The 16,642-nt window shown below is 46.2% G+C and overlaps 1 protein-coding gene across 2 annotated transcripts in view; it reads right to left on the reverse strand.

Moving 5' to 3' along the window:
* Window positions 1-11,227: 11,227 nt before the first annotated feature.
* Window positions 11,228-16,642, reverse strand: part of DNAAF5 (dynein axonemal assembly factor 5) — a 42,362-nt gene continuing 36,947 nt past the window's right edge. The window contains exons 12-13 of one of the 2 annotated variants that reach the window (XM_073362091.2): window positions 15,546-15,737; window positions 11,228-13,088 (exon numbers count right to left, since the gene is read on the reverse strand). In XM_073362091.2, coding sequence (XP_073218192.2) covers window positions 12,958-13,088; window positions 15,546-15,737 — 323 coding nt within the window. In that variant the 3' untranslated portion in view covers window positions 11,228-12,957. Of the gene's footprint in view, window positions 13,089-15,545; window positions 15,738-16,642 lie in introns of those variants that run through there. The other variant, XM_073362092.2, reaches the window with a different exon arrangement.

Genomic DNA, 16,642 nt, shown 5'->3' on the forward strand with positions numbered 1-16,642 from the left:
CCGTCAGTCACAGCGTGACACCCCTGGCACCTGGGCACGGTGTGACACCGCCCCCATCAGTCACAGCGTGACACCCCTGGCACCTGGGCACGGTGTGACACCGCCCCCGTCAGTCACAGCGTGACACCCCTGGCACCTGGGCACGGTGTGACACCGCCCCCGTCAGTCACAGCGTGACACCCCTGGCACCTGGGCACGGTGTGACACCCCCCCCGTCAGTCACAGCGTGACACCCCTGGCACCTGGGCACGGTGTGACACCCCCCCCGTCAGTCACAGCGTGACACCCCTGGCACCAGGGCACGGTGTGACACCCCCCCGTCAGTCACAGCGTGACACCCCGGCACCAGGGCACGGTGTGACACCCCCCCCGTCAGTCACAGCGTGACACCCTTGGCACCTGGGCACGGTGTGACACACCCCCCGTCAGTCACAGCGTGACACCCCTGGCACCAGGGCACGGTGTGACACCCCCCCCGTCAGTCACAGCGTGACAACCCTGGCACCTGAGCACGGTGTGACACCCCCCCCCCCCGTCAGTCACAGCGTGACACCCCTGGCACCTGGGCACGGTGTGACACCGCTCCCGTCAGTCACAGCGTGACACCCCTGGCACCTGGGCACGGTGTGACACCGCTCCCGTCAGTCACAGCGTGACACCCCTGGCACCTGGGCACGGTGTGACACCGCCCCCGTCAGTCACAGCGTGACACCCCTGGCACCTGGGCACGGTGTGACACACCCCCCGTCAGTCACAGCGTGACACCCCTGGCACCAGGGCACGGTGTGACACCCCCCCCCGTCAGTCACAGCGTGACAACCCTGGCACCTGAGCACGGTGTGACACCCCCCCCCCCCCGTCAGTCACAGCGTGACACCCCTGGCACCTGGGCACGGTGTGACACCGCTCCCGTCAGTCACAGCGTGACACCCCTGGCACCTGGGCACGGTGTGTCACCTACCCCGTCAGTCACAGCGTGACACCCCTGGCACCTGGGCACGGTGTGTCACCTACCCCGTCAGTCACAGCGTGACACCCCTGGCACCTGGGCACGGTGTGACACACCCCCCGTCAGTCACAGCGTGACACCCCTGGCACCAGGGCACGGTGTGACACCCCCCCCCGTCAGTCACAGCGTGACAACCCTGGCACCTGAGCACGGTGTGACACCACTCCCCCCCGTCAGTCACAGCGTGACACCCCTGGCACCTGGGCACGGTGTGACACCGCTCCCGTCAGTCACAGCGTGACACCCCTGGCACCTGGGCACGGTGTGACACCGCCCCCGTCAGTCACAGCGTGACACCCCTGGCACCTGGGCACGGTGTGACACCGCCCCCGTCAGTCACAGCGTGACACCCCTGGCACCTGGGCACGGTGTGACACCGCCCCCGTCAGTCACAGCGTGACACCCCTGGCACCTGGGCACGGTGTGACACCCCCCCCGTCAGTCACAGCGTGACACCCCTGGCACCTGGGCACGGTGTGACACCCCCCCCGTCAGTCACAGCGTGACACCCCTGGCACCAGGGCACGGTGTGACACCCCCCCCGTCAGTCACAGCGTGACACCCCTGGCACCAGGGCACGGTGTGTCACCCCCCCGTCAGTCACAGCGTGACACCCCGGCACCAGGGCACGGTGTGACACCCCCCCCGTCAGTCACAGCGTGACACCCCTGGCACCTGGGCACGGTGTGACACCGCCCCCGTCAGTCACAGCGTGACAACCCTGGCACCTGAGCACGGTGTGACACCCCCCCCCCCGTCAGTCACAGCGTGACACCCCTGGCACCTGGGCACGGTGTGACACCGCTCCCGTCAGTCACAGCGTGACACCCCTGGCACCTGGGCACGGTGTGACACCGCTCCCGTCAGTCACAGCGTGACACCCCTGGCACCAGGGCACGGTGTGACACCCCCCCGTCAGTCACAGCGTGACACCCCGGCACCAGGGCACGGTGTGACACCCCCCCCGTCAGTCACAGCGTGACACCCCTGGCACCTGGGCACGGTGTGACACACCCCCCGTCAGTCACAGCGTGACACCCCTGGCACCAGGGCACGGTGTGACACCGCCCCCGTCAGTCACAGCGTGACAACCCTGGCACCTGAGCACGGTGTGACACCCCCCCCGTCAGTCACAGCGTGACACCCCTGGCACCTGGGCACGGTGTGACACCGCCCCCGTCAGTCACAGCGTGACACCCCTGGCACCTGGGCACGGTGTGACACCCCCCCCGTCAGTCACAGCGTGACACCCCTGGCACCTGGGCACGGTGTGACACCCCCCCGTCAGTCACAGCGTGACACCCCTGGCACCAGGGCACGGTGTGACACCCCCCCCGTCAGTCACAGCGTGACACCCCTGGCACCAGGGCACGGTGTGACACCCCCCCCGTCAGTCACAGCGTGACACCCCTGGCACCAGGGCACGGTGTGACACCCCCCCGTCAGTCACAGCGTGACAGCCCGGCACCAGGGCACGGTGTGACACCCCCCCGTCAGTCACAGCGTGACACCCCTGGCACCTGGGCACGGTGTGACACACACACCCCCGTCAGTCACAGCATGATACCCCTGGGAGCTGGGCACAGTGTGACACCCCATCACAGCATGACACCCCTGGTACCAGGGCACAGTGTGACACCCCCCCGTCAATCACAGCCTGACACCCGTGGCACCTGGGCACGGTGTGACACCCCTGGCACCTGGGCACGGTGTGACACCCCTATCACAGCATAACATCCCTGGCACCTGGGCACGGTGTGACACCCCTCCTCCCCCCATCAGTCACAGCGTGACTCTCCTGGTACCTGGGCATGGTGTGACACCCCATCACAATATGACACCCCCTGTTAGTCACAGTGTGACACCCCTGGCCCCAGAGCACAGTGTGACAGTTCTCATCAGTGACTGTGTGACCCCCCCCACACACCCCTGGCACCAGAGCATGGTGTGACACCTACATCACAGTGTGACACCCCTGGCACCAGGGCACGGTGTGACACCCAGAGCCCCAGAGCACAGTATGACACTTCTCATCAGTCACAGTGTGACACCCTCACCCTTGGCCCCAGAGCACAGTGTGACATCCTCGTCAGTCACAGTGTGACCAGAGCCAGATTAACTCTCCTATGGGCCTGGGGCTACTAGATTTTGTGGGGCCTCTATGCACTAGTCTTTTTCCTAATTTAAAATAAAATGATCACAATTATGGCATGGAGGCTGTTAATGCTATACTAAACTCGCCTTTTAATTAGCATAAAATGGTTCTGTGGTTACATTTCAGTCTTAAATCATGTAGAATATAGTTAAGTTAATTCAAAATAGCCCTCTTCTTATCTTAGAACAGCTGTTCTTTCTGCTTCGTTTCTTTCTGGGAGGGAGTTTTGGTGCAGGAGGGGATTCTGACCTGCGGCAGGGGTTTGGGGTGCAGGGTCTAGGAGGGAGTTTGGGTGCAGGAGGGGATTCTGATCTGGGGCATGGGTTTGGGGTGCAGGATCTAGGAGGGAGTTTGGGTGCAGGAGGGGATTCTGACCTGGGGCAGGGGTTTGGGGTGCAGGATCTAGGAGGGAGTTTGGGTGCAGGAGGGGATTCTGACCTGGGGCAGGGGGTTGAGGTGCAGGAGGGGGTGGAAAGCGCAGGCTCCGTCTGGGAGGCGCTTACTATAGGTGGCTCCCGGCCAGCAGCATAGCAGGGCTCAGGCAGGCTGCCTGCTTGCCTGCCTGCCATAGCCCCACGCCACTACTGAACGCGGCCGGCTGCTGGCACATCTCTGCGTACCCCTAGGGGGAGGGGGGACGATGCTGGGGGCAAGGGCAGCATGCAGAGCCACTTCCCTCCTCGCCAGGGTCCTCAGAGACATGCCAGCAGCCGGCCGCATCTGGGAGCGGTGTAGGGCTACGGCATGCAGGCAGCCTGCCTGAGCCCCGCTGCCCCGGGGCCCCCTTAGCCCGGGGCCTGGGCTGCAGCCCCTAAAGCCCCTGTGTTAATCCGACCCTGAGTGTGACACCCAGCACCCCTGGCACCAGATCATGGTGTGACAACCCCCACCCCAGCACCAGAGCACGGCGTGACACCCCCCATCAGGCACAGTGTGACACCCCCTACCCCTGGCACCAGAACACAGCGTGACACCTCTGGTCACAGGGTGATTCCCCCCCACCCCCGGCATCAGAGCACGGTGTGACACCTCCTGTTACAGTGTGATACACTCCCACCCCTGGCATCAGAGCAGCACAGTGTGACACCTTCCCACCCCTGGCATCAGAGCACAGCACGACACCCCTAGGCAGCAACGCCCAATATGTTTCACCTTGCCTTCCTCCACCTGGGCGCCAGGTTCAGTGTGACACTTCCCTTAGAGCACCAGTACACGGCCTGACACCTACAGCAGGACACTCTGGCCCCTCCAGAGGACCAGTCGACAGCATGCTAACTCCTCCCCAGGGCATCAACACGAGCATGCCATCTAGCCCCACACCATAGACACTGGGCTAAATGTCGTGTTTCATGCCGAATGTTGGTGTCTTGGGGAGGGGTTATACAAAGGAGCAGCTGGAGGAACTGTAAATGTGGCATTACCTAATCTTTGCTTTACATTGTAATGTTAATAGTCTTAATTTATGGGTTTTGCATGTAATTAATACACTTATTTAAGTGTGTAGGCCCCAACATCAGCACAGCACTACTAACTATTATCATCTCTCCATTCAGAGGAAAGGCCACATGCTATGACTTTGTTTCCTTTTACCAATTTTTCATCAAAAAAAGACATTACCCTTTCGAGTTTCCTTAATAAAGCTTTTCCTTTTGTGCATCCATTGCTGGATTGCTGGGTGACCTTGGACAAGTCACGTCACCTTCCTGGGCCTCAGTTTGCCCATCTGTAAAATGGGGATAATGACCTTTGTAGTAAAGCACTTAGAGACCTATAGATGAAAAGCATGAGCAAGGTATTACTTTTCTCTTCCTCTGTTGTCTCCATCTTAATTCACTATCTTTTCCACCTAGGTCTATACCACCTTCTTTCCTTTACATTAATCTCTCATCCCTTTTCTCTCATGTGCCTTTTCCTTTAAGTGTTACTAACCATTGCACAGCACACCAAACTGTCCACTGGGATTTAAGACTCAATGCTGCTTAAAGGTTCAGTGCTGTGCACCAGTGGGGTCTGATTCTGCCAACATACATGTGAGTAACTTTAAGCTTGTAAATAATCCCACTGAAGCCAATTGAGCTGTTTACACACGTTTACACGTTTTCAAGATAGGTTTGAAATGAGTCTGACTATTTGAATATTTTAGTAATACATTTTCATAAATTAAAGTTGAAATCTGTGTTTGAGTCACAACTTTAAAATCTTTAATCTTTTCAAATGTTTATCGAAAATCAAAATACCATTCTTACAGGCATCTCTGGGTGCGTGTTACCCCTTACAGTGAGAGACCAGAATTCTTTCAAGGCCATCCAAGTGGAAATAACTGATCAGAAAAAATAGAACGTGTGTAGCTTATATTTCTTGAGGAAGGGTATAATTAGGCCAATATTATTATTTACCTATGTGCTCAAGGGAAAATGACTCAGCTTGTTGAGGAGAGACTTGGTGATAAATATAGAAATATGAAAGAAAAGAAGAGCAGGGAGAATCTGTTTCCTCCCATCCCAAACAGTTCCTAGATGCAGAATGTTTGGATAAGAAATGGGCAAAAAGTTCATCCTGGAGAAACACAGAAGTAGGTTATGAACATAAAGACACTCGGACAGGCCAGATTCACCCCTGGTGTAACTCAATTAAGTCATTGCAGATACACCCAGAAATGAATTTGACCCATTGTTCCTTTAAAAAGTGCCTTGACTCCAGTCATGTATTTTATTTTAAAAGCTTGCTGTATGTCATATTGACATGATTGTAGCTCCCCTCTCCTGTCTGCTGAGGTTCCTTTCAGAAAGCCAGCTCTAGTGCCTCATTCTTTCGACTTTCTTCCCTCTTCTCATTCTCCTTCTGCACTGATGTGACACTTGCTTCCTTCTCTTAGCGGGGAAGGGTAGCTGGAGGTTTAAGGGTATTAGACAGTCAAGACCTGGTCCTCAGCCTAAATCCCCTGGGAATCCTCTGGTAGTGTAGAGCTGGAATAGCCAGCTCTGTTGCACTCATTCCTCCCTCCCAGGAGGCTGTGGCCAGTGCTAATGAGAGGGGAGACAACTGTACTTGGGCCTTAAGCTCAAGTGGGTTCCGAAAATGTGTGTAATATCTGTGTAAAGTGGGAAGAAGTGGGGCCACAGTGAACACGAGGTACCAGGGCCCCTCATTTCTCTGGATGGTCTTGGACTGTGCTGTACTCTGGCAACGCCAAGTGTAGAATGGGCGTTAGGAAACTGTTCCAGCACTCAGAGCTGCTCTAACTTGTGCTGGGGTCCCTTTTGTTCACTGGCCAACCCCAGCATCAGAGGAACAAGGGGTGGTGCAGAAAGGTGACTCAGCACCAACTTTGCCTTTGCCCCTCAGTTGTGGGGAGACAGCCCTCAGGTTTTAGGGACATTGTGGAGTCAATTTTGGCCAAATATTTAGATTTTGTTAAAGATTCATAGATTCCAAGACCAGAAAGAGCCACTTTGATCAAAAGAAGCTTGTATATATAGTCAGTGATTTAAAAAAAACCCAGAATAGAAACAATTTTAAACCAAATAAACATTCTTCTGAAGTTTCTTGCATCTAAAACAATGCAGCAGTGAGCAAAGTGAAATCAAATGCAAATGAAAGTGAAACTGACTGAGGAATCCACAAAATAATCAACCAGAATAAACAAATAAAGTAAATCAGAGAGTTGTTAGTGATACAGGCAAAGGACTTTGTTTCTTACACCATATGATTCAATTGACAGGGTCTCCTTCTCTGTGTCATCAGTGAAGTCAGCCAAAGGTAATGCTGCTTCAGACCCTGGAATCAGGTCATCAGTGAAGTGGGGGTGCATATCCCTTCAGTGCTACTTTACTATGAGATTCTGCCATTGTCCTGACTTAAAGGGGATTTCAGATTTTAACAAGAAAAGCTGATTACAGATGATGAGGGCTGGCGGAGCAGCCTTGTTCCTGATAGCTCTCTTCTGCTACTTCAGCTCAGTTACTGCTATTGCTAAACTTCCCTGGGGAATTGATCTCAGTAACTGGACACAAGCCTGGTAACTGTCTGTAAGTTTTGTTGATCCTTCAGCTCCCTAATAATAAACACACATTCCAATGGCCATGCTTTATGCCCTTTTTTTCCATATAATTAAAAATGTAAGGGCTATGGCTCCAATCCATCATGTGTCCAAAAGGTCAAGCTCTGACTTGCTGTCCTTTGGAGAAGCTAGCAGTTACTCACTTTTCTACTCTGCAGACCCCAAGGAAAGATTCAATGGATAAAATCCTGGCCCTACTGAAGTCAATGGTAAAACCCTACTGAAGTCAATGGCAATACGTTTTTAGTTAATGGTTATATTTAATAAGACCGAGGTTCGCTCTTTGGGGAACTTATCCAACTCTCCATGAAGCCAATGGGAGTCTTTCCTCTGACTTTGTGGGAATTATTCAGAATCTCCTTTCTGAAAGTGAATTTCATTACATGTTATAGAAAAATTTCTCATCTAAAAACCCCCTCTTCATTTAAAAAAAATAAAATCAAGAGACGTCAACACACATCTGTGGATATAACTAAACAGCTAATAGGCAAGGTATCAGCAGATAAGGCTGACAAAGCCCAAAATGCAAACAAACAGCTTCAGAAAATCTGCATTGTACCACAATAAACCATCAGAATTATGTAAGTGTTCAAGAAGAAGTCAGAGTCTGTGGTAACTGCCAGTATGGTTATATTGTCATTAAGGATGGGGTGGGGACGGAGTGCGGCAACACTTCAAGGCAGCCATTTGACATCATAGTACTTGTCATAGCATGTCCTGTCTCTAGAGATCAGCACCAACATGGGCTATGCGACTGAAGTCTCAATGTCTGCCTGGGGTGCTTTACTGTCACTCATTTAATGCCCCAGCTGCTAATTCTACTTCAGGTAGCAGGCAAACGTTTAAAAGACATCACATCCAATAAGGAAAATGCATGCCACTTACCGAACATGTTCTTTCTTTGCGAATCCAGGTCCAAAGATTCTCCAAGACAGGTCCTGTAGCCAGCACTGCAGAGAAATGCAGAACTAGTTCTCTCCATCACAGGCAGTGCAAGGGTAACCACACCCTCCTGAAGAGTCAGATAACTTTCACAGCCAAGAAAAATGACTCTGCATTGAAGGCTACATTATAAATATTGCCATAAGAAATATCCAAAACCCCTGATAAACCTGAGCAGATAGAACAGGCGAACTAGCCAAACAGAAACAATTGAATGCATTTCGATTGCATCCCAACCAACGCGAGAAAAGTTGAATCTATAGACCAGGATTTTCTAATCAATTAATTTTTCAGAAAGGAGGATACATTTTCCCATTTCCCTGCAAATCCAGGTCTACAGATCCTCCATGATGGGATTTTAATAGCAGGATCTGGTTATAGAGAACTTGGGAAACACTGGGATAGATAAAACTAGTAGCACCCCTTATCTCTGAGGTAATCGTTTTCATGTGCATTTCTCCTCACTGAGGGACCATCTACTTGGAGCATTCACCATCCAGACAACACACTGGAGGATGTGAGGATGTCCAGTTTGTGGACCATGGTGAGTGTTATACTGGGAGGCTCTGCCTGTTGCTTTAAAAATTGCCTTGTAAGGACCATAGGCATGTTCAGCTCATGAAGCCACCATGGCTAAGAGGGAATGAGCCCAGAAACTAGATGGAGGAGTCAGGGACTTAGCTCTGTAAGCTTTTAAAAAGGCTCTCCTGTGGAAGCCTTGCTAAAGAAACACTTGACATTTGTATGTGCAGCAAATCTTTCCCAAAGTACTCAAGATGGGTGATCGGGCTGACACTTGAGCTTTCGAAGTGACTACTTTGGACACCGAGCTTTGGTCAGCCTGGAGAAACTTTGACTCTTTTTCACTTCCATCAAAGAAGGGACATCTCTCTCTTCCCCCTAACCCAGCATCTCAAGTGAAGCCAGGTCTCAAAATACCCTTTATTTAAACAATACAGTGGTAAAAATACCTGCTCAATATCTACCCGGTTGCTGCCACTGGTAGAGATAAAGAAGTCTGAACTTTGCCATTGTAGATGCATTCTTAAGAAGTTGTATCTTTGGCACAGGAGTTGCAACGTGGTTGCATTATCTGGCAGGTCTTTAAGAAAACTTTACAATTAGAATATGGGTCTGGGCTGATGCCTGGGAAACAGAACTTGGTGTATGCTGCAGGAGACTGTTTGGTAGTAGTAGTTTGATACATTTCCTTGGCTTCTGAAGTTTCAGTATGGCACACAAGTGACATATGCTTTAGTAGGATAGTTGTATAACTATGTCACAGCTATGTGAAATATGCCATCCCACGTACATCACACCTCCCTTTCCACCTTCAAATAGCATCTGATAACCCTCCTGTTCTACAATCTCTCTCCACTCACTGCTCTGTGTTTGTATTAAGCTAATTCTTTTAGAATCTAAGCTTTTCAGAGCAGGACTTCCTTTGACACATTTTACTTTTTATATAACACACTGTATGCTTACAGCACTATGTAAATAGGAACAATAGAGCTGGGCAAAAGTATTCCCAGAAGAAAAATAGTTGGTGTCGGCATCAGGAAAAGTCGCAGCGAATCACCACCAGTCCTCCTCCAAGAGGAGCTCAGATACTACAGCGATGAGCATGGTATAAGAACCTATATAGAACAGTTGGATCAACTGTTTAGTTTTGAAGGTAGTTTCCAGAAGAAGGGGGAGGAAATAAATTTTGGCCTCTGCATAGGGAAGTCTAGTGGATGGAAAGTGGAACTTCAGTTTAGATTTCTGCTTGAGCACGCATATGGTTTAGGATTAGAATTTTCCCATGTCAGAGGAGGAGTGACCAAGATACCATTCATTCTATGGGGAGAGACAGGGGAAGGAAGCAGCTAGTGGATTCTCCAGTCCCTTTTGTTAGATTCTTACAGCTATAGGGGCCTACCCTATTTTCATATGCAAATTGACTTCAGTGTGCATGTTCGTACAAAGGAATGGGAAAGTAGAAATAAGAGCTAACTTGTCTGTTTCTGTTATTTTATTCAGATATTTCTTTGATGAGACCTTGTTTTTGTTTGTTTACGACCTGATTTTGCTAGTTTAAAATGGTAGAAGAGGTTACTGTCTGCCAGAAAAAAATCTACCTTCAAAGCACATTTAATTAAGAAGTCCTTAATAGCTAAACCGAATGGACACTGACGATGGTAGAATGTGAATGCAAATTATTGTATCTAAGGCTTGTACTCATACCAGTCAACAAAGTTGGTGAAAATTACACTGTAGTTTTCCTTTATTTTTCAATGCAATTAAAAATACTTTATTGGCATAATCAGCTTCAAAATCTTTGCTAAAGAAACCTGAGGTATCTTTCAGAGTGGTCCAGATTCTCAGCTATACGCTTTTGTGCTTCTCTGATCCATGAGGGCTGCCAGTAGCCATTTTGGTCCCCAGCATAAAACAGAACATCCTCAAGATTGCTGTACATCATGACAACTTGTGATGGTCCACAGGGGCTGTTGCACTAGGTGGTAAGTGTCAGAATACAGCTTGCTCAGATCATGCCTGTGGCATGCCCACACTCTGCCCCCAAGCCAGGAGTTGGCCCGAAAAGCATGGCAGAGAGCTGGTTACGCACCTCTATAACCCTGCTTCTCAGCCTCTACATTAATTGCCAGAGTCTTCTACTTGGCCATCCATACCCTTTCTCCACCTCTAGCTCACCACAACATTTACAGCAGCTCAATCAGTTTATATTTATAGACATTCAAGATACTTTGAAAACATTGCTATATACCCAAATGACAACAGCTCTGTGCAGCGTGGCTTGGGCTTTAGCTGCAGGTAAAATGCAAAGGGGTTAGGGGGAAATAAAACAAGGAAAAATCTGCACCCTGCCAATTTAAGACATATGCACCTTTGCATAAACATATTTCCCTGTACTATAGGCCAAGGCAGAATCTGGTCTACAGCTCAATTCGGTTTGATCCCACCCCCGGGTAATTAACAAAAGCTATTTGCTTCAACCAGAGTGTGGGGGTGAACAAAATCTCTTGGAGGCAAGATGGTCAGTTTCCCGCTTCCACCTGTTTCCTGGTCTGGGAGTGTCCGTACGTAAGTTTCTTCACGAGGTTGGGACGATAAGGAACAAGAGAACCTTCTATTCCCCTGTGGGGCTTTCCCCCAGCCTTATACTGCCTCCATGGTTCAGGCCTGATTCAAAGAGATTCCACTGTCTTCAATGGACTTTGGAACATACCTTATGTCCTTGCTGTAATGAGGCCCTAGTTAACCCCTTACTTGCCTACGTTAATCAGGAGAAAAGCCCCTCACAAGCTGTTTTAATTATTTATCTTAATAATTTCCACACTAGCTACTCCTTCCTAACCACCCCAAAATAATAAAAATAAAAAGGCACTTCTCCTCCAGGCCAAGAAAACAATATGAATGTGGAGTGTGTAAGCCAAGCCATTTTGGGAGATGAGCCTAATAACAGAAAAATCTTCAGTCAATAACAGGAACGTTTTTAGAAACCAAGGCCCACCATGGTCTTGTACTTTGTGTTAATTTCACTCCATAATACTGTAATTCACAGACAAAGACACTGTAAATATAGTTTTTAATTATACAGCTCAACATACAGAAAGAAACCATATTGTATGCACTAAAAAATCTAAAAAAAAAAAAAATCAAACCGGTTACCTAAAATCAGATTCAACACAATCTGGTTTGTTTAAGGCACTACAGTGTAAACAATAAAAAAAATACAGACGTAATGTAATTAATGAGTACAAAAATAAAAATACTATTGATCTAAGTATATTTTTGTAACAAAAGACCATTGTTTTTAATGTCATGTAAAATCCTTAATTCCTTGTCGTATATTCCTAAATATATTCTCATTAAATTCTTCTCTATTCAGACAGTGCAATACAGTGACAATACGAAGCATTTTTTAAAAGTCACATGTGCTCAGAATAGTACAGGCTCATTTTGTATACTGCAAGAAGTAAACATAGTACAAAGAGATTCAGTCGATTTACAAGTACTGTGGAAAAATACACTTTTTCCCCTCTGGGTTAATGGTTTTATTTTAAAAATTGCAAAATGTGATGCTAGTTACAATGGAGGCATGTTGGAAACGAAGGGTCCCATTCTGCAAATGCTGCCAAGTATGATGCTTGTGTGACTAATATACCTTTAATTTGAATAGCACTGCTCTAAGAAATAAGCTTGTCACTTTGCTGTGTTTGCTGGGTCAGTTGCTCTGCATTTAACCAATACAGTACTTTAAGAGCATCAGTACACAAAATGGTGTAAGATTCTGTTGCTTGATGCAATTTAAATTATGCATGAATAATTATGCATGGATAATTCCCAGAGCTGGAGGCACTCAGCAGCTTGCAGGATTGAGGCCTACATGAGCTTCGCTAATTCAATTTTAGGCCTGAGGGTACATTACGTAGAGGTTAGTTTGTAAAATAAGGTAGTTTTCTCAAAAATAAATATTGTCAGATAGATTCACAGAGAACATTCTTGCCCCAACCCAAATACTTTCAATAAGGAATTAATTAAATTAAAACATTCTGTTTTGTATTACTAATTGTAAGTATGCACAGTCCTGTTGAAATTGCAATGCAAGATGTCAGAGTGTGTTGATTTCACTTTTAAAGATGACACTACTCTATTTGCAAAAGAGCCACACAACTATTGCTCAACTTATTTTATTGTAGAGTTGGAAATGAGGCAATTCCAGTTCATATGAAGTTCAAACAAGGCTGTTTTAGAGACAGCGTTGCCACTCCTGACTCAGAAATTCTACTCCCCACGTGACTGAATGTGCTGTAGTAGCTGATTGCAGTACGCTGGAGTTCGATGCTTATGTTCAACTGCTTCTATTTCTTTTACCAGTAATTCTGGATATAAAACACTTCCTTCTTTTAAAACTTCTGTAAAAGAAGAACATATATTCATAATAATCAAAAGATCTGTCCTTCTCTAGATATGCTTCAAAGTACCTGAAACCTGATCTGGAAGGACATTTAGAGGTGAGAAACTAATATTCAGTCTTTATGCTAATTTAATCCCTGTACTCTTTAGGGCTGTCCATAAATTAAACAACACATTTTCTGGTGATTTTCAAGACCCATTCCCACCCCTTGTAACACTGAAACAAACATGGAAAATTAAGGACCCCTCTCAATGCATGATGTAAATTATGGACAGCCCCTTTGCTGATATTGATATTTGCAATGTTGATAACCATCTGCTTGAAAATGGACTGAAAGTACCAATTCGTTTCACGTAGACCACAAAACAGCTATCATACGGTAGTATATTGCAGTGACTACTAACTTCTGACAGATATGAGGCAGTGACTTAGTGGTGAAAAGTTCTATATCCCATTACATTTCCCTAATCTATCGAGTTACTGAAAGGTGTAAGCAAACAAGGGAAACCTGGACAAGCAACCAAACAAGAACATTACAGAAAAAGCGTAAACAAGGCAAGACTGTTGGGAAACCAGAAGTCAAAGAATCGTGCAAAATGCAAAATCACAAAGATCGGACAAGCAAAAGTTCTGGAAAGGAGAGGCTCAACAAAAACAAGATATGAAAATGATATACAAGAACGTTAAGTTGTATGGCAACAATTAGGCCAATGGTGTGAGCAGTAAACAAGGCTACCGGTGAACTGACAGCAAATGCTGAAGATGTGCTGGAAATATGGAAGGAGCATTTTGACAAAGTGCTGAACCCTGTAGTTCATCCAGATACAAGCATTCTATACAAACTAGACGAACAGGACATCTTAAAAAGGAGAATGGATATCAGTATTGAACCACCATCAGAAGAAGGACTAGAAAGAGCAGGGAAGCAGTTAAAAAATGGGAAAGCTCAAGGAACAGACAATATAACAGCTGAGCTGCGAAAAAAGCCAGCGGGACAAGTGCTATCACAAGATTTGGAAAAATATACGAGAAGGTATGGGAACAAGAGGAGATACCGGATGATTGGCTAAAGACAATACTTGTGCCAATCCTGAAGAAAGGAGATCCTACCAGTCTGAATATTTATAGAGGTAAAAGCTTATCATCAGTGCTGGGAAAAATCATGAGGAAAGTAATTAACAGATTAAGGCCAGTTTTAGAGGAAATAGTAGGTGAGGAACAGTGTGGCTTCAGACCAGGCCAAAGTTGCACGGATCAGATATGTTCCAACAGTTGATGGAAAAAAAGTGAGAATGGAGACAAACGATGTTTGCTGTTTTCATCCACAGCATGTAGGCATTTCATTCAGTTTGGAATAAAGCACTATGGAAAGTAGTAAAAGCATATGGAGTCCCAGATAGGATAATTGCAATTATAAAAGTTATGTACGAAATCTCCTCTAGTGCCGTGAGAATTGGTAAAAAATTAAGCAACTGGTTCAAGTTGAAGTTTGGTGTAAGACAAGGCAGCATGGAATCACCATCACTTTTCATCAAGTTCTTAAACTGGGAATTAAGAATGTTAGACAAGTTTGAGGGTGTGATATTGGGTGATCTAGAGTTAAACTCATTAGCTGATGCAGATGACACCTTTGAATTAATGAGGATACTCTTCCTTACTTTGGAAAATTGGTGTAGTCGACTTGGACTTACAATAAATGCCAAGGAAATTAAGTGGCTGCATCTTCAAAAGAGACAATAGACAAAATGGTGAAATGCAGCAGCAGTGAAACTATAGAACAAGTAAAATCATGTGTGTATCTAGGAAGCTTGATCAGTGCCGAAGGATGAGGTTAAAAAGAGATGTGCAAATGCTGCACAGAAGTTCATGAAATTATGGACTGATAAAAACATGTTGGTACCAAAGTGAAAATTTATCAAACCAGTATATTAACAATATTACTCTAATGAAGCAGCTGCATTAAATGAAACAGACATCAGAAGGCTGGAGGCAGTAGAAAGGAGAGTTGTTTGGAAGATGGCCGGTGTAAAAGTGGAATGATTTTAAAATAAATGAAGAAGTTAGATGGAGAGTAGGGTGTAAAAGCAGAGTATGGGATTGATTGCAATTCAAAAGATTACAATGGTGTTGACACTGTAGAAGACAAACTGAAGATATGGTGCCAAAGAAAATAATACAACACAACCAAGGTCAGTCTGACCTAAAGACCAACCATTGACTAGATGGTGGAACTTCGTATGACGAGGTATGGCCAGACTGGGCTTAATGGAGGAACAAGTAGTGGACAGGAATGAATGGCGTCACTAGTGCTTCCTGTGTCTGTAAAGATGCTCTGGGATGAAAAGAAGCAATCTAGTTTCCAGAGAGGACAAATACACCCACCCACCTATTTGTATGCAACACTGAATATTCAATCTAAATTGCTCATTAAACTATAGCTCCTTCACTGACTTACCTAAGACTGCCCGTTGGATGTTTTGGTCAGGGTCATCCAGATGAATCAACAGTTCTCGGTAAAGAAACTCAATATTACTTTTAAGTATAGATTTTTCATCATCATTTCTTATACATTTAAACCAGTTAGTTAAGGCTTGAGCAGCTGCTAGTCGTACATCATGTGCAGCATCATCCAGCCGCTTTAAGAGTTCTAAAAAGAAGCATACACATAATTGAACAAGTAACATTGGACAGATGTGAGAAATCATTAAAAAAAATCTTCAAATTGTTTCTTCTTCTTTTATATTGCGAGACACTGCAAAATACAAATGTACTTCATGATTGTTAAAAGCTAAAGTTTATAATGTTGCTTCTGTCACCCTTCTTTGAGTTCCTGGAATATATCAAATACACTATACCAAATAATCACGCACTATATCATTATTTGATTGTTACTGATTTAGCTGATTTTTATTTAAAAGCAAATCTCCGTAAAGATATTATGAATTTATACTCGTGCATTAAAAAAAAATACAGATGGGAATTTAATTAGAACTTGAAGCATCAACACTTGTTTCAGAAACATATTTCTGACAATTATTGTTATTTGAGCTAATATTGTATATTAAATTACTATGAGTTTGAGACTATCTATGGGACTGAGGTATTGCATTCATGGAGTCCAGTAGGATGTGACGAGGAAATCCTTTGATAATTGTTCAGTGATAGTACTGATTATTTATGCCTATAAAATGCGTTGCTGGTTTCCTGCTGTGCTATGTGGCAAACACATTAATGACTATGGCGCCCTACTTGGAAAAAAGACATTTAAAATCACCATTCCTGATACCCACTCCCCAGCAGATTGTGCTGAGGACCATTTAGTTCAGCACTTAGCTACTATGCTGATGGGTGCTATAGAAAATCCTAAGAATAGTAAAGCTATTCGACTGCATGGAGTTGCGTGTTTTTGTTTTTTTTGTTTTTAAATACAAGTGCACATTATCTATTCTTCCTGGCTTTTTTTGCATGTCCATCTACACATTTGTCTGTATAGAACATTATTACCATTACTCTTTGAAGTGGAGTCTACTTATAGCATTACCTCATGGTGTG

Source organism: Lepidochelys kempii, chromosome 10, assembly GCF_965140285.1.
Source record: "Lepidochelys kempii isolate rLepKem1 chromosome 10, rLepKem1.hap1, whole genome shotgun sequence".
Classification (NCBI taxonomy): Eukaryota; Metazoa; Chordata; order Testudines; family Cheloniidae; genus Lepidochelys; species Lepidochelys kempii.